General features: G+C 36.2%; 1 protein-coding gene across 2 annotated transcripts in view; it reads left to right on the top strand.

Moving 5' to 3' along the window:
* Nucleotides 1-22,270, top strand: part of RTTN (rotatin) — a 109,681-nt gene that overhangs the window by 57,035 nt on the left and 30,376 nt on the right. For both annotated transcript variants that reach the window (XM_040264347.1, XM_040264348.1), the window contains exons 29-34: nucleotides 4,917-5,045; nucleotides 5,509-5,619; nucleotides 9,900-10,058; nucleotides 11,235-11,306; nucleotides 15,193-15,382; nucleotides 16,834-16,925. In XM_040264347.1, coding sequence (XP_040120281.1) covers nucleotides 4,917-5,045; nucleotides 5,509-5,619; nucleotides 9,900-10,058; nucleotides 11,235-11,306; nucleotides 15,193-15,382; nucleotides 16,834-16,925 — 753 coding nt within the window. The remainder of the gene's footprint in view (nucleotides 1-4,916; nucleotides 5,046-5,508; nucleotides 5,620-9,899; nucleotides 10,059-11,234; nucleotides 11,307-15,192; nucleotides 15,383-16,833; nucleotides 16,926-22,270) is intronic.

Genomic DNA, 22,270 nt, shown 5'->3' with positions numbered 1-22,270 from the left:
AATACTGAAAAGGAACAAAGTGTTACTATATTAATTATTTCATATTTATGGAGTGGTAAACAACAACCCATTCCAGTATTCCAGCCTGAAAAATTCCATGGACAGAGGAGCCTGGTGGGCTACAGTCATGGGGTCACAGAGAGTTGGACATGACTAAGCATACACATACACACACACACACACATCTCATATGTAAAGGTGTCTGTGGTCAGAAATATATGAAATTTTAGAACAGATACGTTAAGTAAATACTTACCATAATGTTTTTTAAAAAGTCAACTCCTCCAATGCTTTTAATATAATTCAGTCTACAAGTATTCATTGGAAGGACTGATGCTGAAGCTGAAACTTCAATACTTTGGCCACCTGATGCGAAGAACTGACTCTTTTGAAAAGACCCTGATGCTGGGAAAGTTTGAAGGCAGGAGGAGAAGGGGACAACAGAGGATGAGATGGTTGGATGGCATCACCGACTCAATGGACATGAGTTTGAGTAAACTCTGGGAGTTGGTGATGGACAGGGAGGCCTGGCGTGGTACAGTCCATGGGGTCGCAAAGAGTCGGGCATGACTGAGTGACTGAACTGAACTGACTTACAAGTATCTAATTTATAGCGTTATTTATAATGCAATGTATAAATATTCCATTTATCAACCTTTTGGAACACATTGCCTCTATGAGGTGATTCTGTCAGTTTCAAATAGAGATAGGTGAGGACCTGCTACAGCAGTAACGGAAGAAATATCTTGGTGTTTATCTTTAGAAACTGTCAGAAGTGCTTTTTGTTTGTAAAAGCTGTGTAAGAGGAGAGACTTCAGATCACACTTGTGTTTCAAACACCTGAAATTAAAATGAGCTTTCTATGTTATTGAAGAACAAAAAGGTTTAGTTCTAGGTAAGTCAAGGCAAAAAGAAAATAATTTCATTCTAAGCTCAGTTGTATTTGGGGTAGTGAAAATCAGCACAGTTAAGGAATAGATTAAAAGTATGATCCTTGTTTTATGAAAACCTTATTAACAAAGCTTTGAAATAAACAGAGGAATGCGTTTTATCTTCATGTCAATATAAAATCTTGGGAAGAAAATCTTTATCTTTACATTAATGACAGGACAGTAATACATATTTAATCTTATTTGGATTCTTCTGCTTACTTAACTAGCTAAACAGGTTTCTTTATTTTACTACTGACTAAATTGATCTTTTAAAAAGTAAAATAATACTTACATGAATGGACATTGAAACAAAGTCATTGTTGATCCAAATGATTTGCTTCATAATTTTTCACTAATGAAAGCTGATTCCTTTTCAGATGGTAACTACAGTTCATTATTAGATATTTTGTTTCTGCACAGTGAAATTTGAATGCAAGTATTTGCCTTTTGTGGTTCAGAAATGAGGCTTTTAGACTAAGCATGTTTCATTATGATAGGTAAATAAATATGATAATTAAATCCTTAAAAATTATATATGAAGTGCAGTTCCGGGTATCTGACAATAAGTCAAGTTGAAAGGAGATACTGTCAAAGTTCTTAACTTGTCCATCATAAGCCAAAACTAACACCATGATAATATAGCTCTCTCCAGTGAATCATTCACATTTCTTACTTCTAAAAATAGCCCCTTAAAATATTAAGCTTTTAATTGTGGAAAACCTTAAACATACACATATGCAGAAAGAATAGTCATGTAGCAGTCACCCGGAGCTTTTTATCCTCTGGCCAGACTTATGTCATTTTCAGACACACTATATAATTATTTGGTTTATGAAAGTTCTAATTTAAGTCAGAATACCCAAGTTATCTTATAAATAAATTGCTTTTGTTAAATAAGCTGTACCTAACATGATTTATATTTATGCTTTTTTTTTTTTCAAACTAACCTTCTTTGTTGCATGAGCTAAAAAGAATCCAAACTAAAAAGTAGTCTCTAAGACAAAATGGCTTACTGTGCCAAGTAAAAGCATTGAGTTCTTGGGTAGATGAATTGAAATACTTTCTGTTGTATTAGATAGCAATTGGTTTTGACTGCTTTGACTCACAAGTGTTTCCTTTGTAATATATTGGCACCTAAAAATAGTTAGCATTCTTTTTTTTTTTTTGTATGGTAATGTGAGTTTCCATGTTACTCTTTCCATACATCTCACCCTCTCCTCCCCTCTCCCCATGTCCCTAAGTCTATTCTCTCTGTTTGTTTCTCCATTGCTGCCCTATAAATAAATTCTTCAATACCATTTTTTTAGATTCCGTGTATATGGGTTAGAATACAATACTTATCTTTCTCTTTCTGACTTACTTCACTCAGTGTAATAGACTTTGGGTTCATCCACCTCATTAGAACTGACTCAAATGCGTTCATTTTTTATGTCTGAATAATATTCCATTGTGTATATGTACCACAACTTCTTTATCCATTCATCTGTTGATGGACATCTAGGTTGCTTCCATGTTCTAGCTATTGTAAATAGTGCTGCAATGAAATGGGATACATGTGTGTTTTTCAGTTTTGGTTTCCTCAGGTTTTCTGCCTAGGAGTAGGATTGCTTGGTCATATGGTGATTTTATTCTTAGTTTTTTTAAGGAATCTCCATACTGTTTTCCATAGTGGCTGTATCAGTTTACATTCCCACCAACAGTGCAAGAGAGTTCCCTTTTCTTCACTCCCTCTCCAGCATTTATTGTTTGTAGACTTTTTGATGATGGCCATTCTGATTGGTGTGAGGTGCTATCTCATTGTAGTTTTGATTTGTATTTCTCTAATAATGAGCGATGTTGAGCATCTTTTCATGTGTTTGTTAGCCATCTGTATGTCTTCTATGGAGAAATGTCTGTTTAGGTCTTTTTCCCACTTTTTGATTGTGGTGTTTGTTTTTCTGGTATTGAATTGTATGAGCTGCTTGTGTATTTTGGAAATAAATCCTTTGTCCAGTTGTTTCATTTGCTATTATTTTCTCCCATTCTGAGGGTTGTCTTTTCACCTTGCTTATAGTTTCCTTTGCTGTGCAAAAGCTTTTAAGTTTAATCAGGTCCCACTTGTTTACTTTTGTTTTTATTTCCATTACTCTAGGATGTGGATCATAGATGATCTTGCTTTGATTTATATCATCGAGTGTTCTGCCTATGTTTTCCTCTAAGAGTTTTATAGTTTCTGGTCTTACGTTTAGGTCTTTAATCCATTTTGAGTTTATCTTTGTGTATGGTGTTAGGAAGTGTTCTAGTTTCATTCCTTTACATATGGCTGTCCAGTTTTCCCAGCACCATTTATTGAAGAGGCTGTCTTTGCCCCATTGTATATTCTTGCCTCCTTTGTTAAAAATAAGGTACCCATAAGTGCATGGGTTTATTTCTGGGCTTTCTCTCTTGTTCCATTGATATATATTTCTGTTTTTTGCCAGTACTATAGTCTTGATGACTGTAACTTTGTAATATAATCTGAAGTCAGGAAGGTTGATTCCTCCAGATCCATTCTTCTTTCTCACGACTGCTTTGGCTATTTGGGGTCTTTTGTGTTTCCATATGAATTGTGAAATTTTTTCGTTCTAGCTTTCTTTTTTAAGTTAAATTTTGTGAATTGTGAAGTGATCTTTTGTCACTTTGAATTTTTTTTTGTTATTGTTGTTTGCTTGAATTGAAAGCTGTGAGGACTGTTATTCAGTGTCAGCAAATATTTATTGAACCCCTACGTGGGACACATTATATGATTTACACAGACATATTTCAAAAGAGTCTATAACATATTTTAAAGGATTTTCTAAATCAGATGGAAGGACTTTTTCCTCAAACGGCTGTGTCTTAACTCCCTATGTTCATTCTGGTTCAGCTTCTCAGATAAGGGTTTGTTGTTCAGTCGTTAAGTCATGTTTGACTCTGTGACTCCATGGACTGCAGTCCACCAGGCTCCTCTGTCTTCCACTATCTCCCAGAGTTTGTTCAGATTCTTGTCCATTGAGTCGGTGATGCCATCCAACCATCTCATCCTCTGTTGTCCCCTTCTCCTTTTGCTTCAGTTTTTCCCAGCATCAGGGTCTTTTCCAATGAGTCGGCTCTTCAACTCAGGTGGCCAAAGTGTTGGAGCTTCAACATCAGTCCTTCCAATGAATATTCAGGATTGATTTCCTTTAGGCTTGACTGGGTTGATCTCCTTGCAGTCCAAGGGACTCTCAAGAGTCTTCTCCAACACCACAGTTCAAAAGCATCAATTCTTCGGCACTCAGTCTTCTTTATGATCCAATTCTCACATCAGTACATAGCTACTAGAAAAACCACAGCTTTGCCTATACAGACCTTTGCCCAGAAAAGGGGAGATAGCTTCAAATAAGAAACATTTCTTTTGTTGTTATTGATGGAAATGTGTTAAATCCTTCAGATATGTGGGAGATAAAAAGCTGACAGCCAATGATGTAAATAATTAATATATATTTAGATATAGAATAGAAATCTAAGAATAGAATAGAATAGAAATCTAAATCTGTATCAGTGGAGAAACTGTTTACATTTGAACCATAATTCTAGAAACCTAGCCTAACTGGTGGTTAGTAAGAGTTCTGTATAGCTACCAAATGTCTAAGTATACTTTTCAACAAGGTATTTGTAAACTGAACTCTTACTTCAAAAGGATATTATAATACTTGAAATATGTTATGAGCGTATTTTAAATCACACAATCTCCTAGGAGTATACTACATATGCTTTGTACAAATTCCAAAGGAAAAAAGGTTTGTATGAAGAATGTTTACTTGTGATGCAATACACATAACGAAATTTTACCTTCTGAACCATTTTTAAATGTATAAACTGAGAATATGATAATATATGAATACTTTACGTGGTTAGGGTTCAGCTCAGATGAGTCAGTAGAAAGGTATATATTTAGCCTCTAAGAGTAAAGCTGCCCCTGAATTGTGTGCATTTGCTCTTTAGGTCATCACATCCTTCTACGTGGAGCGAGGAGGAAATGCGATGTCCTTCATGGGAAAAGGTGTCACAAAGAGCACCGTTCTCTGCCTGCTCCACTTGTCGCACGAGATGATGGCCCAGGCCCAGAGCTCGGTGAGTGCACTCGCAGCCGTCTGTCTTCCCACAGTTGCCAGGAAAGGGGTGTGCTGTGCTTGATGGGTTTCAGGCCTGTCTGATTACTCGAGAAAAATGTCTTTTGATATCTCCTTTATAGGAGACAAAAATGATTTTTAACTAAGCAGTTTCTTAGAAGCTGTATATTATACAAATCTGAATTTTACTTTTTTATTTTGCTTGAAATCTACATGCACTGGAGAACTGCATTTTTGTCTAAATTACGTGGAAAATAGCAATTCTGAAGAAAAAAGAGACGTGTAACTTCTTAAGGAGGAGCGGAGATTTTTGTTTGTTGTATGTTGGCTAAATAATGAATTAAAGCCAAGTCTTAAGTAAAGATTTTTACTTTGTTTTGCTTTTTAAAATTCAGATATTTTAAACTCTGTTTTTTTCCTTAGAAACTTACCTAGTGTGTTTCTCTTCCCTTTTTCCATTCTAGGAGTGGATGTCACTTTGGTTCTTGCCTTTGGGGAGTCAGAGTGAAGACCATGCTCCCACTCAGCAGGGATTGGCTTGGCTGATTCCATTGTGGGTTGACCGAGACCCAGAGGTCAGTGTGAAGGAGAATCGAGTCTATTATATGTGGATTAGAGAACAGATGAAGCAAAACACACATGTATATACATGTTCATATTTTCCAAAATGAGATTATTTTAGTGACTAAACCTTAAGCTGTATTTACCCCCTATCTTGAGCGGGTTGGGCTGCATAATAAAACACCATAGACTGGTTAGTTTGAACAAAGATACTTATTTTCTCACACGTCTGGAGGCGGGAAGTTGATGAGGTTGTCTACCCATGTGGTCAGGTCTGGCAAGGACTCTTTCTGGCTTTCATGTGGCTCCCTTTTCACTTCATGCTCATAGCACCTTTTCTCTCTTCCTCTTCTTATAAGGCCACCAGTACTGTCAGATTAGGACCCAATCGTCATGGCCTCATTTAACCTTAATCATCCCCTGAAAAGCCCTATCCTCAGATACACTGGGGGTTAGGGCTTCCACATACAAAATTTGGGGGTACATAATACAGTTGATGGCACCTCCATATTCAGCCAAATTCAGAGTGCAGATTAAAAATAGAAAGAGGAAGTATTATAAAATCTGTCAATGAGATTTATAAAGAACAGTGAAAAAATTATTGGAGAAGTCCAGCCATTTTTGAACAGTTTAGAGGAATAGTGGCCAAGTGACATTTGAGTATCATTTAATAGAATTATAACACACTACACTGCAGTGTTTTATATTAATGAGTTTTCCTGTTTTGCCATTTGTCTACTGATCTTATTTTTTTAAACCACTTTATTGAGGTATGGTTGCCATACAAAATTCTGTACATATTTAATGTGTGCAGTTTCATGAATTTGGAGATAAATATACACCCGTGAAATATACCTCTCCAGAATCAATGCCATAAACCAGTCCTTCACCTCCAAAAGTTTCATTTTGTCTTCTTTACTGTTTGTTTTTGTGATTAGAACACTTACCGTAAGATCTACCCTCTTAGCAAATTTTTGAGTATATATTAATAATGTCCTGTGCTTAGTTGCTCATTCGTGCCCAACTGTTTGTGACCCCATGGACTGTAGTGCGCCGGCTCCTCTGTCCATGAGGATTCTCCAGGCAAGGAGACTAGAGTGGATTGCCATGCCCTCCTCCAGGGGATTTTTCCAACCCAGGGATCAAACCCAGGTCTCCCACATTGCAGGGAGATTCTTTACCATCTGAGCCATCAGGGAAGCCCATATATATTAAAAATATGTAGTGTTAGCAGCTAGAGGTACATTCTTTAGCCACGTTGAACTTGGACTTGTTGCTTCATCGTGTTATGACTGCATTGCTTTTTGTTACCCTGTGGTTATCACAGGGAAGCTCTATTTTGTAATTAGAATTTGGAAGTTCACCAAAATACATAGCTTGAGCAGCAGGAGTACTGTGGCAAACATATTATATCACATCCATTTTATTTTATTTTATTTTAAATTTTATTTTTACTTTATTTTACTTTACAATACTGTATTGGTTTTGCCATACATTGACTTGAATCCACCACAGGTGTATACAAGCTCCCAATCCTGAATCCCCCTCCCACCTCCCACCCCATATCATCTCTCTGGATCATCCCCATGCACCAGCCCCAAGCATCCTGTATCCTGTATTGAACATAGACTGGGACTTCGTTTCTTACATGATAGTATACATGTTTCAATGCCATTCTCCCAACTCATCCCACCCTCTCCCTCTCCCTCAGAGTCCAAAAGTCCGTTCTATACATCTGTGTCTCTTGCTGTCTCGCATACAGGGTCATCATTTCCATCTTTCTAAATTCCATATATATGTGTCAGTATACTGTATTGGTGTTTTTCTTTCTGGCTTACTTCACTCTGTATAATCAGCTCCAGTTTCATCCATCTCATTAGAACTGATTCAGATTTATTCTTTTTAATGGCTAATACTCCATTGTGTATATGTACCACAGCTTTCTTATCCATTCATCTGCTGATGGACATCTAGGTTGTTTCCATGTCCTGGCTATTATAAACAGTGCTGCAGTGAACATTGGGGTACATGTGGCTCTTTCAATTCTGGTTTCCTTTGTGTGTATGCCCAGCAGTGGGATTGCTGGGTCATAAGGCAGTTTTATTTGCAATTTTTTAAGGAATCTCCACACTGTTCTCCATAGTGGCTGTACTAGTTTGCATTCCCACCAACAGTGTAAGAGGGTTCCCTTTTCTCCACACCCTCTCCAGCATTTATTGCTTGTAGACTTTTGGATCACAGCCATTCTGACTGGTGTGAAATGGTACCTCATTGTGGTCTTGATTTGCATTTCTCTGATAATGAGTGATGTTGAGCATCTTTTCATGTGTTTGTTAGCAATCCGTATGTTTTCTTTGGAGAAATGCCTATTTAGTTCTTTGGCCCATTTTTTTGATTGGGTCGTTTATTTTTCTGGAGTTGAGCTGCATAAGTTGCTTGTATATTTTTGAGATTAGTTGTTTGTCAGTTGCTTCATTTGCTATTGTTTTCTCCCATTTAGAAGGCTGTCTTTTCACCTTACTTATAGTTTCCTTTGTTGTGCAGAAGCTTTTAATTTTAATTAGATCCCATTTGTTTATTTTTGCTTTTATTTCCAGTATTCTGGGAGGTGGATCATAGAGGATCCTGATGTGATGTATGTCAGAGAGTGTTTTGCCTATGTTCTCCTCTAGGAGTTTTATAGTTTCTGGTCTTACATTTAGATCTTTAATCCATTTTGAGTTTATTTTTGTGTGTGGTGTTAGAAAGTGATCTAGTTTCATTCTTTTACAAGTGGTTGACCAGTTTTCCCAGCACCACTTGTTAAAGAGATTGTCTTTTCTCCATTGTATATTCTTGCCTCCTTTGTCGAAGATAAGGTGTCCATAGGTGTGTGGATTTATCTCTGGGCTTTCTCTTTTGTTCCATTGATCTATATTTCTGTCTTTGTGCCAGTACCATACTGTCTTAATGACTGTGGCTTTGTAGTAGAGCCTGAAGTCAGGCAAGTTGATTCCTCCAGTTCCATTCTTCTTTCTCAAGATTGCTTTGGCTATTCGAGGTTTTTTGAATTTCCTTACAAATCTTGAAATTATTTGTTCTTGCTCTGTGAAAAATACCGCTGGTAGCTTGATAGTGATTGCATTGAATCTGTAGATTGTTTTGGGTAGTATACTCATTTTCACTATATTAATTCTTCCGATCCATGAGCATGGTATATTTCTCCATCTATTAGTGTCCTCTTTGATTTCTTTCACCAGTGTTTTATAGTTTTTGATATATAGGTCTTTAGTTTCTTTAGGTAGGTATATTCCTAAGTATTTTATTCTTTTCGTTGCAATGGTGAATGGAATTATTTCCTTAATTTCTTTTTCTACTTTCTCATTATTAGTGTATAGGAATGCAAGGGATTTCTGTGTGTTGATTTTATATCCTGCAACTTTACTATATTCATTGATTAGCTCTAGTAATTTTCTGGTAGAGTCTTTAGGGTTTTCTATGTAGAGGATCATGTCATCTGCAAACAGCGAGAGTTTTACTTCTTCTTTTCCCATTTGGATTCCTTTTATTCCTTTTTCTGCTCTGATTGCTGTGGCTAAAACTTCCAGAACTATGTTGAACAGTAGCGGTGAAAGTGGGCACCCTTGTCTTGTTCCTGACTTTAGGGGAAATGCTTTCAACTTTTCACTATTGAGGATAATGTTTGCTGTGAGTTTGTCATATATAGCTTTTATTATGTTGAGGTATGTTCTTCTATTCCTTCTTTCTGGAGAGTTTTTATCATAAATGGATGTTGAATTTTGTCAAAGGCCTTCTCTTTACTTGAAACATTTTTCTTTTAAAATAATTTTGGGAGAAATACTAAGTACCTTATAAAAAGATAATTCAGTTATTTTTGAAAAGAAATTTCAAAGCAGTTTAAACTGTTCGTTTGAAAGAAACACTGAAAAATTAAGGAAGATGGAACAAAATAATAGTATCCTCTTAAAATGAGAAATAAACAAGAATCATATTCATAAAAGATACGTAAGCACTGTATGCTTTCCCTCGAAAAAGGCTTTTGAACTGTGTTTTTTTAGTCTTCTTATTTATACCTGGTTTTGACTTTTTGTGATATTTGCTTTTATTATTTATATTAGGTATAGAAATTTTATTCCTTCATAGATTTATAGTACAGTATTCTTTGTGTCTTATAATTTAGGATTGCCAAGACAATGTCATAAGAATATGGTATTTTATGTACCAGAAAGATTAACAATTCATGTTATGGAATCAGGTTTTTTTTATTTTACAACGTTTTCTCTAATTTGACCAGGTGAGGTTCACTTCATTGGGATTAGGATCAGCACTAACCACCCTTGAAGCTGGCTGTGTGGCCTTGGCAAACAGTTGTCAAAACATTTCTGGTGGGCTCTGGGGAACAGTGGTGAACATTCTTCTGGACCAGTCGGAATGCAGCATGGTGCGCCGGGAGGTAGGCCTGTCTGTGTAGTTCTTCCTTCCTGTTTCCCTTGGAAATCTGTTGTGAATGTTCTTATAAACCATACTCCCTGTTCACCACAGTGGACTGACTGCTGACCCTTGTCTCTCCTGCCTGCGAAAAACCCAAATTAAATGGTTGCAGAGAACAGAATGGTATTGATTCACAGTAAAACCTGGAGTCCTTTGCTCTGAAAGATCAAAGCAGAATTGAGTCTGTTTTAATATGGACTCTTCTACTTTATTATACGTTGAAAAGTAGTTCACAGGGAAAAAATTATATTATCTCAGTGTTCAAGTTTATAAAGCTTTACTTAAGATAAGAAGCTGTCAAAATACTCATATAACATGTAAAGAGGAAAAGTCAATGCTATTTTAATTCCCTGTAGCCAGTTTGTGATTTTCTTTACTGCTGCTTTTATCAGAGATGATTGACATAGACCATTTTAGAAACAGTAATCCAATAGTGCTTAGAGATTTGTAAAGAAAACATCTGCTCCCAGGCCCACCATTGGCCAGTTTCCAGTTCCAAAATCCAAAGGCTGTAGTTTTCTTGTTAACTTGTTTCTTGATAGTAATGCTTAAACGGATAGCTTCTTCTTGAAGCTGTTAAGATTATCTGTTGGCCTCCAATGAAGAGGGTTGAAAATTTCCCTCCCTTTGATCCACTGTTACTCTGGTGGTTCTTCTGTTATAATGTGATCTTTCACTGAATAGGTAATCAGTGTTCATATTAGTGTGATTATTTAACTTGGCTATCTTCAGGACCTAGGTCAAGTTGGATTTTTGTAGTTTGTGTTTCTAATTTGCCATTTCTTATTGAGAGGAACTTAGGTAGAAAGAGAGGAGGAGAGAGGTGTGTGTATGTGATCTGTAAGAGAGTAATAGAAACAGGAAGTATATTTCTTAAATGCTGCCAGGATAGTTTCTGTTTTACATATCAGTTTTTAGAAAGACAACATTCTGAAATAGGAAAAAATATCTTTTCTGATGAAGTAGTTTCTCCCCCTATTATGGCAGTTGGGGAGTTCTCATGATGACCTCTTAGCATGTTCAGCTGACCAGGGATATGCTTTTTTTTGTTATTAAATTACAGTATATTGGTTATTGGTTATTTCAGACATGACAACAAGATGGCAGTATTGACATCTTTTTTTCCCTTTAATTTCAGGCTGCATTTATTTTTCAGAATCTCCTTGTAATTCCAATGCCTTCAGTAATTATAAAGGATTATACTTGGCAGGTAGGTGCCTTTAAACAGTTATCAGCCTTGTAGATCTTTGAGATTAATTGATGATAGAGTTTCAGCATATATATTTTTATATTGGTATATATTTCCTTAGTGATGAAACTTCGTACAAGCCAACAGGATCCCTTAAAAGAGAATATAGAGATCTTTTTATGCTTGATCATATTTGCCAGTTCTCTATGGTGTTAAAAATAATTTTAAGCAGAAATAAGAATCATTAGCATGGTGTTTACTATGTTCTAGGCACTCTTCTAGAAGCATTACAAATATCGACCTGTATAATGGTTTGAGTTGTGAACCATTATTCTCCTCATTTTGTAGAATAAGAAAATTTAGCACAAAGAGTTTAAGTAGTTTGCCCTACATCACACCCTTTTGCTTTCAGTCCAGCCAGTTTCTCTTTCCCACTGACTATATTGTTTCTCTAATAATAAGCAAATTTGTTTGTAGTTAAATATAGATTGATCTTAACATCTACTTTTCTGGGTTAGTACACAGTGTCATAACTTAACCTTTCTTTGGTTTCTGTTGGATTAATTTTCTGTTTCATTTTCTAAATGTCAAGTCAGTAAATAGTTTTAGCTGACTTTTTTATAGCCTGTTGCTTTTTAGATGTTTTGGAAAATAGAAAAGTGCTATCTGTGGGGAGACGGGACATGCTCTTCTGCCCTGTTCCTTATCCACATGTCCTCATCCCGTGTATGTGTGTATGCATCACACTGTGGCATCTCACACCCCAGGATCTTAGGTCTAAGATTCCTTTTTCAGTTTTCATTACAATACATTTTCAGGGGAGTCACTGAATCTAGTTGAGCTGTATTGAGGGCAGCTTTATGGGCACTCAGGTGGTTGTTAAGGTCTGGATTTCCTTTAACTCTTGGAAAGTTTATTTTTCTAGACTTTACAAACCTCGTAACGCTGCCAGTTATTGAACATCCCAGGCAGGTTTTGCCCTGACCCCTCTTGTTTGTTTAACAGGCGTTCTGATAATGGTTGTTATTCACAGTCTGTGTTGTAGTAAACCCATAGGAGAAAAACTAGAAAAGAATATACAGGATTAATACTAATATTAACAGCATAGTGATTTTAATGCCTATTATCCAGTAACCAGATTTAAAAATGTGTTGTTTTTGGCTCAGATGCATATAACCTGTACTCTCATTGTTAACCTAGTGACACTTTTATACTATAATCTTGTTGATGTCTGCCAGTGAATTTTTTAAAAAATAATTGAAATAAATATAATGCAAAGGCAAGCATAATAAGTTTTCCTGGTTTTGTTAAATAGAACAGAACCGTGTTCTGTATTATAGTATAGAACCATGTGTAGAAGTTCACTTTTTTTTTTTTCGAATTAGTTAAATAGTCTGCAGTTGCTTTTTGATGCTGGTGATGTGCTTAGTGCAGCTTTTTGGTTTTGTTATTCTCCAGCTCTTCATCACAGAGTTAGTTTTCTGTTAAAAAGTTGGAAACAGTGGTTCAAGTCTCATTTCACAGAGTCTTCTGCTTTGCCTGTGTTGGCTAGAATTAAGGATATTTGGGGAGCTACTCTAAAATATAGTACTTGATGATGAAACTTCTGCTCAGTTCAGTTCAGCTCAGTCGCTAGTCTTAAGCAAAATTTAAGTCTAATTTTCAGGGGGCATTTTTAATGTGCGCTCATTTTCTCCCTGTCTTTTTCTTTTTATCTGTTTTTTGGTTATTAGTTTTTGTTTTTACGTGTCCTCAGTTGGCAATATAAGTAGTTGGTAATCTAATATTTGTCCCCTAGTTTTAAAAAGTCTGTGCTGTGCTAAGTCGCTTCAGTTGGGTCTGACTCTTTGTGACCCCATGGACTGTAGCCCTCCAAGCTCCTCTGTCCTTGGGATTGATTCTCCAGACAAGAATATTGAAGTGGGTTGCCATGGCCTCCTCCAGGGGTATTTGTTCCCCGATTTTTAAAAAGTTTACTGGTACTTTAAATCTCAGTGTAGAAACAACTGCTCTAGAAACGGAGAAAGATGATCTTCACATGTAGACAATGGAATTTTATAATCTCCAAGAAGCGTGACCTCCACCATTTCACTACAGCCAAGAAAGAAGATGCTCCTTTTTCAGCGCTTTAAAATTACAACTGTTTTTGGTAGAATGAGGAATAATAATCTTATTCAACAAGATGTTTCATTTACTTGTCTTGATGTACATTTCGAAGTGTTCTGGGGGATGTAGCAGGAAGTAGCACTAGTATCTAGATGCTCATGATTTCTAAGAAGGGGTCACTGCTTCTGTGCACTCTCAGTGGATGTAGGTAGACTGTCTGCAGATGTGTTCATATCTGTTGTATAGGGATGGCTGACTCATTTATAGTTGTATGTACTATTTTCATATTTATGGGAGAATTATCAGTGCATATTTTCACTTTCTATTGTGTTCATCATAAATCATTATGGGTATTGATTTCACAAAACAGTGAATGCTTCATGTCAGAGAAACAATTTCATTTTAACTGAATTCTTAACATGTAGTTAAGGAATTACATAAGGAATTTCTTATGTAATTAAGGTCATTTTTTTCAATTTATACATTACATTATAGCATTTTACAAGTTTGTATACAGCAAAATAATTCCTTTTTCTTCTTGAAAACATTCTTCTCATATGTAATTTTGTTTTGCTTTAGTTTCTTTTGAATCATAGCTAGTGGATATGTTAGTACCATGACATATTGAAGGTAAGAGGTTTAATTTTAATCATATATTAAAGAGGAGAGTTAATGGAGAAACTCATCGTAATGTAATTCTACCTTTAACTTGTAATTCTACCTTTAACTATTACTTCATCTTCCTGGATAGTACGTTTTAAAGGTTCATCTTTCCTTGGTGATCAGGGGGCATGAGAAGTGGGGCATGTGTGCAAATTTCATAGTTAATGCTATATTTGCAGACCTTTCCTGTTGGCACTTAGCTTTTTATTTTTTGTTTTTATTTTTCTTTCTCTTATGTTCTGTTTTAAAAGTCTGAACTATATTATCATTTTCAGAAAAATAGAAATAGTTATGAACTCTGTTCAGTTCAGTCACTTAGTCGTGTCTGACTCTTTGTGATCTCATGGACTGCAGCACGCCAGGCCTCCTTGTCCATCTAGTGATGTGATAATTAGCATACTTTAAACCGATCCTTGGCATACTTTTAACTGATTGCTTGGTTTTAGCCATTTCGATATTCTAGGAAAAGTCATGAGTGGCACCTCAAAAAATTATTTGAAAAAAAAAGTGCAAAGAGATTAAAAGTATGCAATGGTAGATTCTTCTCAGCCTTCTGCTGGAAAATATGTGTGTGTATGTGTTTGTGCACATGCGTGTGTTTATGTTTGTGTTAGCATGCACACATGTGAAATGCCCTTGGAAGAAGGGTTCACTCAATGGAAAATAAAGTGACAAGCAGATTTTACTGTGGATATTAATGAGCGTTTTCACTTTATCTAGCTTACTGATAGGCACAAAAATAATTTTGAACAAAATAACTTGGATCACGTTGTTTCAGATATTTTAATACAAATCATTTCATTGTTTTGTGTGGGTTGCAACACACCACTTTTACTGTATTTGTGGCTGAAGTACGTAATTACTTGATTAGAGCTGTACCATTTTGTAGAAACGTTTTAAACTAAGTGGCCCCTCAAGAGAGGCTAGATCAGCTTTCTGCCTTTAGTGGATTTTTTGACAGCAGAGAGCTAGATTAACTTTCTAGGTCAGGGTCAGGCTGGTGTATGTGTGGAAGGACAGAGAGAAGTGAAGGAGTGTAGTAGCATTTGTTTCCTTAAGGGGGCTGTGGGGAGACAGTGGGTCTTTTTGAAGAAATTATGTAGTAAATTCCTGTCTCTCTCTCCCTCTTTTCCTACAGGGCCCCTGTGTCCATGATGAGGACTCTGGCCTGTCTCTCATAGGAAAACCTGCCCTCCAGGCTCTTTTATACCACTGCCATTTTTATGAACATTTGAATCAGATGATAAAACATTGTTACCTGGGACGGTATGCATTTGATTTCAGTTTTTCAGCTCTTAATGGAGCTCCTGAAGGCAATGATTTAAATGGTAAGTGTATTATGTTTATATTTTTAATAAAATATATTTCGTAAATTGTTTAAAACCTTGTGTTTGTTACAGAGTATTTGAAAACAATGAAAAATACCAGGAAAACATTCATATCTAGTTCTACTACCCAGGGGTTGCCGCTGTTGCATTTAGGGTGTATATTTCCTTCCAATCTTCTTTCTCTGTATAGCTTTTGTTTGTTTTATATAATTGTGTTCATATCTTATGTACATTTTTGTATTTCCTCCTTTCACTGAACATTGCCTAAGAATTTTTCTGTGTTATAAATTCATGAAAACCATTTTTGACATCTTATTAATGTTTCATAAGTTATTTCATGCCCTTCAGTAAAATTTTATAGTTTTTTCCTCTATTTATGTCTTAAATTTTTTTTTTTTTGGAAGGCTTTTCTCAGGCAATCAAGAATGAGATTTTTCCTACTAAATTTTCTAATTTGTTTTGCTAATATAGTGAAAACCTGTTTTGGCATATTACTCATTTATCAAAATATTTGCTGAAATCTTTCAATTTCTACTTGTTTGTAGATTCTCTTGGATTTCCTAAGTATAAGATCTTAGTGCCAATAAATAATAATTGTGTCTCATAAAAAGAAATAGCAATTTAATAATAATAATTTAATAAAAAATATTTTTAAAATATAAATAATAAAAATTTTAAACATGTATATTTTAATATAATGTTAAAAAACCTTGACATAATTTCCCACAGAAAAGGTTTAAGAGTAGAACAAAAAATTCCCAAATATTAACATTTTACTGTATTTGCCCTCCCATGTGTTTATATGTACATACAAGAAAAATTTATATGCATATATATATATATTTTTTCCTGATCCATTTAAGAGTAAATTGTAAACGAGAAATTTCTTTACCCTGAAATACTTAAGTGTAAGTTTTTAACTCACTTTTCTGCTCACTTCCTGAAGGAATTAAGAAGAGAATGACATTTGATGAAGTTTCTGAACATTCTAATGTCCCTATGGAAAGCTACCCCTTTAATTGTTTGGATTTTCTGTACTGGTATCACTAGATGCATGGCCCTGGAACCAGCAGCATTGACATCTTCTCCCATCTTGTTAGAAATGCAAATTAATGTGCTCCCCATCCCCCACCTTGATTGGGGGAATGGAATCTCTGGGAATAGGACTCAGGAAACCTCTCTAATAAGCTCTCTTTGATTCTTCTACACTTTGAAGTTTGGGAACTGGTGCTCTCCATAAATCATGTTAGATTAAACTATAAAGCATAGTTAACTAATTGTTGTTAATTTTTTTTGTGTGAAACATGCTGTATATATTAATTACAGATGATAAAAATTAGGCATACTTTTTTCTTTAGTTCTGGACTGGTTTCATGTAAGGACTACTCTTCCTGTTAATTGTTAAGATGCCCAGAAGACCGTTCATGTTGACATTTTTCCTGTTGTCACAGGTTTAGATGACTCGTTCAAGTTCTGGAGGGCTCCATCTCGAATGTCCAGTCAAGATCGAGATCCAAGTTCTCTCTCTACCTCGGAAACAATGGTACTTCCAAAGAACCCATAAGTGCTGCATTTTGAATTTCTGCAAAAATTTGCATTTACATAGTGGAGGGGTAAGGATGGATGTGAAGAATCAGGTTATGACCACCATGGCAGCTGGGATTTAGTTGACATGCTATCTGTCTAGAACTAGGTTCTACCTGGCTCAAATAAGTGTACTAAATATAATTTTATAGATGAATTTTTAACCTATTTTCTACCTTTTTTTTTTTTTTTTTTTACAGAAGTTCAAAAGTTTTAAAATATTTATCAGTAGTAGCAGAAGAAAGGGCTTCCCAGGTAGTGCAGTGGTAAAGAACCTGCCTGCCAGTATTATAGGAGGTTTGTAAGAGATGTGGGTTTGATCCTGGGGTGGAAAGATCCCCTGGAGAAGGACATGGCAACCCACTCCAGTATTCTTGCCTGGAGAATCCCATGGACAGAGGAGCGTGGTGATCGCACAGAGTCGGACATGACTGAGCATACAGTAGCTGAAGAAGGGAACAGACCCCGTGTGATTAGCCGTGCTTGATTACCCTGAAATTTTGCTTAAGGACCAAACAGTTTGAAGAATGTTGACCCATTCAGGTGATTCCAGTGTGGTACTGATGACTTTAAACACATTTCTAAATACTTGCATCAGATAGGAGCTTGTCTTAATTATCTGAAATGCTTGAAATTTATGTATATCTGCCTGCCTTTCTTCCTTTTTATTTATAAGTTGCTTTGTTCTAAAAAGTTTGAGACACTAAGTATTTTTAAATAATGACATGCTAGGTTTCATTTGTTTTGGAAGCATACAAACTCATTCACAACTGGAAAACATTGCAGTGTGTTTTTGGAACAATCACTGTGTAGTAGAACCAATTAGGAAGGCAAAGGTTTGACTCCGCTGCTTCCAGGAGCAAAAATAATATGAGAATTAAATAATTATACAGGAATTAATGAGATTCACCTCCTGCAGTTTCTCAAGAGAGTGGTACTTTTTGCTAAGTTTTAAGTCTCCCTTCCTCCCCCGTCTCCAGACTCAGAAGAGTTTATGTTTAGTGCTAAATTGAACCTTTATTTAGAAAAACAGAATAATTACCCCAATTCTAGTAGGAATCATGCTCTCTTTTGCAAGCTAGAAGTAGTATCTTTGTTTCAGTAAGAGAAATAATGATATGACTCAGTGCTAAAGGGAACTGTAGTAATTGGCTATTTAAATAGTTCATAGACGGACAGTGTTAATTATGTGCTTAAAAATAGTAATTCTTAGGTTTACCCTTTTTGTTTAAAGGGCTATAGGCTAACTTTGCAATCTGTACATACTTCAGTTCTTTGTTTATAGAAGGTATGTGATAAATAGTAACTACTCCGAGTAACTTTGAGTTATCTTAGCTGCTTGGTAGATAACCCAAGTTGTATTTTTTCTATACAAGGAGACTTAAAAAACCCAAAAGCAAATCAAGCATTTATATTTCTCTATTTTATAATAATATGTAAATCTTATAGATTAAGATACTAGTTTTTCTGAGAAACACTTTGTAAATATATCACTTATTATAATAATTAAAATAGAAATACCTCTATTAATCCAGGACAGGGAAGCCTGGCATGCTGCAGTCCATGGGGTCACAAAGAATCGGACATGACTGAGCAGCTGAACTATTAATGCAAGTCTTTAACTTGTTTATGTGAGGATATCACATAGACTTTGAGAAGTATATACCAGTGAAATCTGTTGTTAAGAATTCTTGTGTATAGTCCTATGTAAAACTTACTTCTCAAAAGACTAATACTACCTGTTAGAATTTTTACAGTCAGCTCGCTCTTTCTTTTATGGTTTCCAAATGGAAGAGTTTTGGTGTTGGTAACTTATTCACCAGATTGCTGACTTTTATTCACAAAAAGTAGTCTAATTACTCCAGTTCTACGAATTGTCTTGTTTTCCTTATCATATGAGGGGTACTATATCTTTTTTTTTCCCAGCAGGAGACAAATGTGGAGAGTTTTTATTCATTATTTCAGTGTTACTTTAAACCTAAGCAGTCCGTACCCAGACCAACTAATGCTTCCTCAGGTATAAGAAAATGTTGAGGTATCAGTTAAATGGCTGTAAATCTTGCTAATAAGCTTCTCTGGTTATTTAAATCATAGTTTTGTATATCTTCCAGAATTGAGAAAAGATACAGCTTGTTGATCGGTTTGTTTTTCCGCTGTGTCTTTCCAAGGAGGGCATTGTCTTTTGCTGTGGGCCACGCCATTCAGTGCGCTATGGCCATGCCATTGTCTGGTATTGGTGCCACACTAGGTGCCTGAGTGGCATTATCTGATGAATATAGGTGTAGGTGACTGCAGCTTGTATGCTTTGTTAATTACAGATAGAGTAAGGAGTGTCATTGTTACCTTGAGGGGTATTGCCCTATAAATAAAGCCTTTTTAGAGATGGCTTCCTCAACTCACTGTCCCCTTCCCCAGGGCAGGGGTGGCGGTGGGGGTGGGGGGGTGTCAGGCATCAGTTGTTTTTCCTCTTGGAATCACATTTTTACTTCTCAGAGATATTCGAATTAGATGGGTGTTTATTCCTTGGACATACCAGTGTGTATCAACAGCTTTAACACCAAAGTTTGGTCTTTTCTATGATCTTGAGCAGAATTATGTCTGTTTTATCAATTGTCAAAGTAAAGGACATGTGGGTCATTTCCTTTTGAGCTTTTCTTTGTGAAATATGTGATTCTTTCAAAATTTCTAGAGCACTAATTTAAGGAGCACTGGTTTTATTTTAACATTTATAGAGAAATTTTACTCATGGGTCCTCATACCCTTTAAAAAACTGAAAATCATTTTTACTATTCGTATTTTACAAAAGAAGAGATGAATGCATGGTATGAGTAAGTGTCTTGTGCAGGGTTCCAGCATTGCTGACTGGTTAAGTGTTATTTGAATCCAGAGAAGTTGGCCATAATGTCATGCCCCTTCACCACAAAGCAAATGTGACTAGTGCCAAAATAAATGTGACAGTGAGGGTGCAGTGAGCTTAGGTGAAAAGGAATGATGAAACAGGAGTGATTTTGTGTGAGAAGTGGCAATTGAAGTGAGCTTTAAAGGATCAACACCTACTTTTTTATATTATGTACACATTTACAAGGAGCTAAAAAGATACTCAGATGGTGATTGCAGCCATGAAATTAAAAGACGCTTACTCCTTGGAAGAAAAGTTGTGACCAACCTAGATAGCATATTCAAAAGCAGAGACATTACTTTGCCAACTAAGGTCCGTCTAGTCAAGGCTATGGTTTTTCCCGTGGTCATGTATGGATGTGAGAGTTGGACTGTGAAGAAGGCTGAGAGCCGAAGAACTGATGCTTTTGAACTGTGGTGTTGGAGAAGACTCTTGAGAGTCCCTTGGACTGCAAGGAGATCCAACCAGTCCATTCTGAAGGAGATCAGCCCTGGGATTTCTTTGGAAGGAATGATGCTAAAGCTGAAACTCCAGTACTTTGGTTACCTCATGGGAAGAGTTGACTCATTGGAAAAGACTCTGATGCTGGGAGGGATTGAGGGCAGGAGGAGAAGGGGACGACAGAGGATGAGATGGCTGGATGGCATCACTGACTCGATGGATGTGAATCTGAGTGAACTCCGGGAGTTGGTGATGGACAGGGAGGCCTGGCATGCTGCGATTCATGGGGTCGCAAAGAGTCGGACACGACTGAGCGACTGAACTGAACTGAAAAAGATACTCAAATATGTCTTGGAATTCAGTGTCCACATATGAGATTTGAAAGTCTAGTTGAGACATAAAGCATAATTAGAAAATAACTGAATACCAAGCTGTGAGGTGGTGGAAGCATTAGATATTCAGAAAATGCATAGAGTTGTTTGGAGTGTGGGAGAAAGGCTTGAGTTTGATTACTGGTGTGACCAGATGGGATTAACCAGGAGACCTGAGTCTGGGTTTATGGATTTGAAGAGAGAATCTGTAAGAGCTATAAAGATGTAAAGATACTTCAGCAGAGTGAAACGTCATGAAACATTATAATTGATATTAGAGAAATATGAATTGACATTTGTTCAGTGGTAGTTAAAAGTTATTTTATAGACCAGGATGACAACACATTCACATATTGATGTGTATTATTAAATATGGTCAAATGAATGTCCTTTGGAGATTATTTTCAAGCAAGTAAGATTTGAGGACAGTATAGAGCAAGTCAGCTTAATACATTTTTACTTTTGTCTGTTAAAATAGTAATCCTTGGTGACTCAGATGGTAAAGAATATGCCTGCAATGCACAAGACCTTGGTTCGATCCCTGGGTTGGGAAGATGCCCTGGAGAAGGGAATGGCAACCCACTCAAGTTTTCTTGCCTGGGGCATTCCATGGACAGAAGAGCCTGGCTGGTTATAGTCCGTGGGGTCACGGAGAGTCAGACATGATTCAACAACTAATACTTTCATGCAAATATAGCAAATTTTAAAAATTTAGATTGTTTAGTAGAAATACAAATAACCCCAGTCAGTTTTTAAAACACAGTATATTGGTCTAGAAAGAAGTTCTTATGTTTTATCAATCATATGGGGTGGGGTAAGTTAGAATGCAACCATTAGATACTTTCTAAAATCATATTTTTCAAAATCTGTTTGTCCCTTCCTCGGCTGATACTGAGGAAGAGCCCAGTGTTTATTAAGGCCTGATGTTTGTTGCGTTCTTCTAATGAGCCAGTTATTTAGTGGGTCCTCAGAGGCTTTCTTTTCCTGCAGTGAGTGTAATCTTCATTTTCATCAGTAGAGAGGACTGCTTGAGTGTTTGTCAGTTGAAGCGATGTTCAGTGAAAAGATGGAGGATTTCAACTCCTCGTCCTCTTAATTTTTTCCCCTATAGCCGAGGGAGCTGGAGCCAGGCTTGTTTGGTGGCTCCTGTGTGGTTGTGATGTCAGTCTCAGTGTGTGATTGTTTCTTCACAGACTGAAAGTTATCTGGATGTCCATTGACAGGAACATTTCTTTCTTTTTTTTTTTTTTAAACATATCTCTTATAGCCTGTTATAGGCAGATATAATTTTAAAATGTCTTTAGGTTTTCCCCTCCTCCTATGTGGATCTAATGTCATATAAAATAAGACATTTAATACATGCTTATTTATGAATGATTTATCTAGACTGAGGTTTATCTAGCCTCCATCTGTAGATGACTTTATCCACTCAGCTTACAGCTTTTGGCTGCAGCTTTCTGTCACTTAGTTGTTGCTGCTGTAATGTCATACTTCAAGTGGTGAGAGGTGATTGAGGTTGGAAGTTGAAAGAGGGATTTTAAAAACTATTAATTCCATGTGCCAGTTTCTTCAAATTCTTGTTTTTTGTACTAT

Source organism: Oryx dammah, unplaced genomic scaffold, assembly GCF_014754425.2.
Source record: "Oryx dammah isolate SB20612 unplaced genomic scaffold, SCBI_Odam_1.1 HiC_scaffold_22, whole genome shotgun sequence".
Classification (NCBI taxonomy): domain Eukaryota; kingdom Metazoa; phylum Chordata; class Mammalia; order Artiodactyla; family Bovidae; genus Oryx; species Oryx dammah.
Note: the sequence above shows the minus strand (reverse complement) of the source record. Positions and strands in the feature narration are given on the sequence as shown.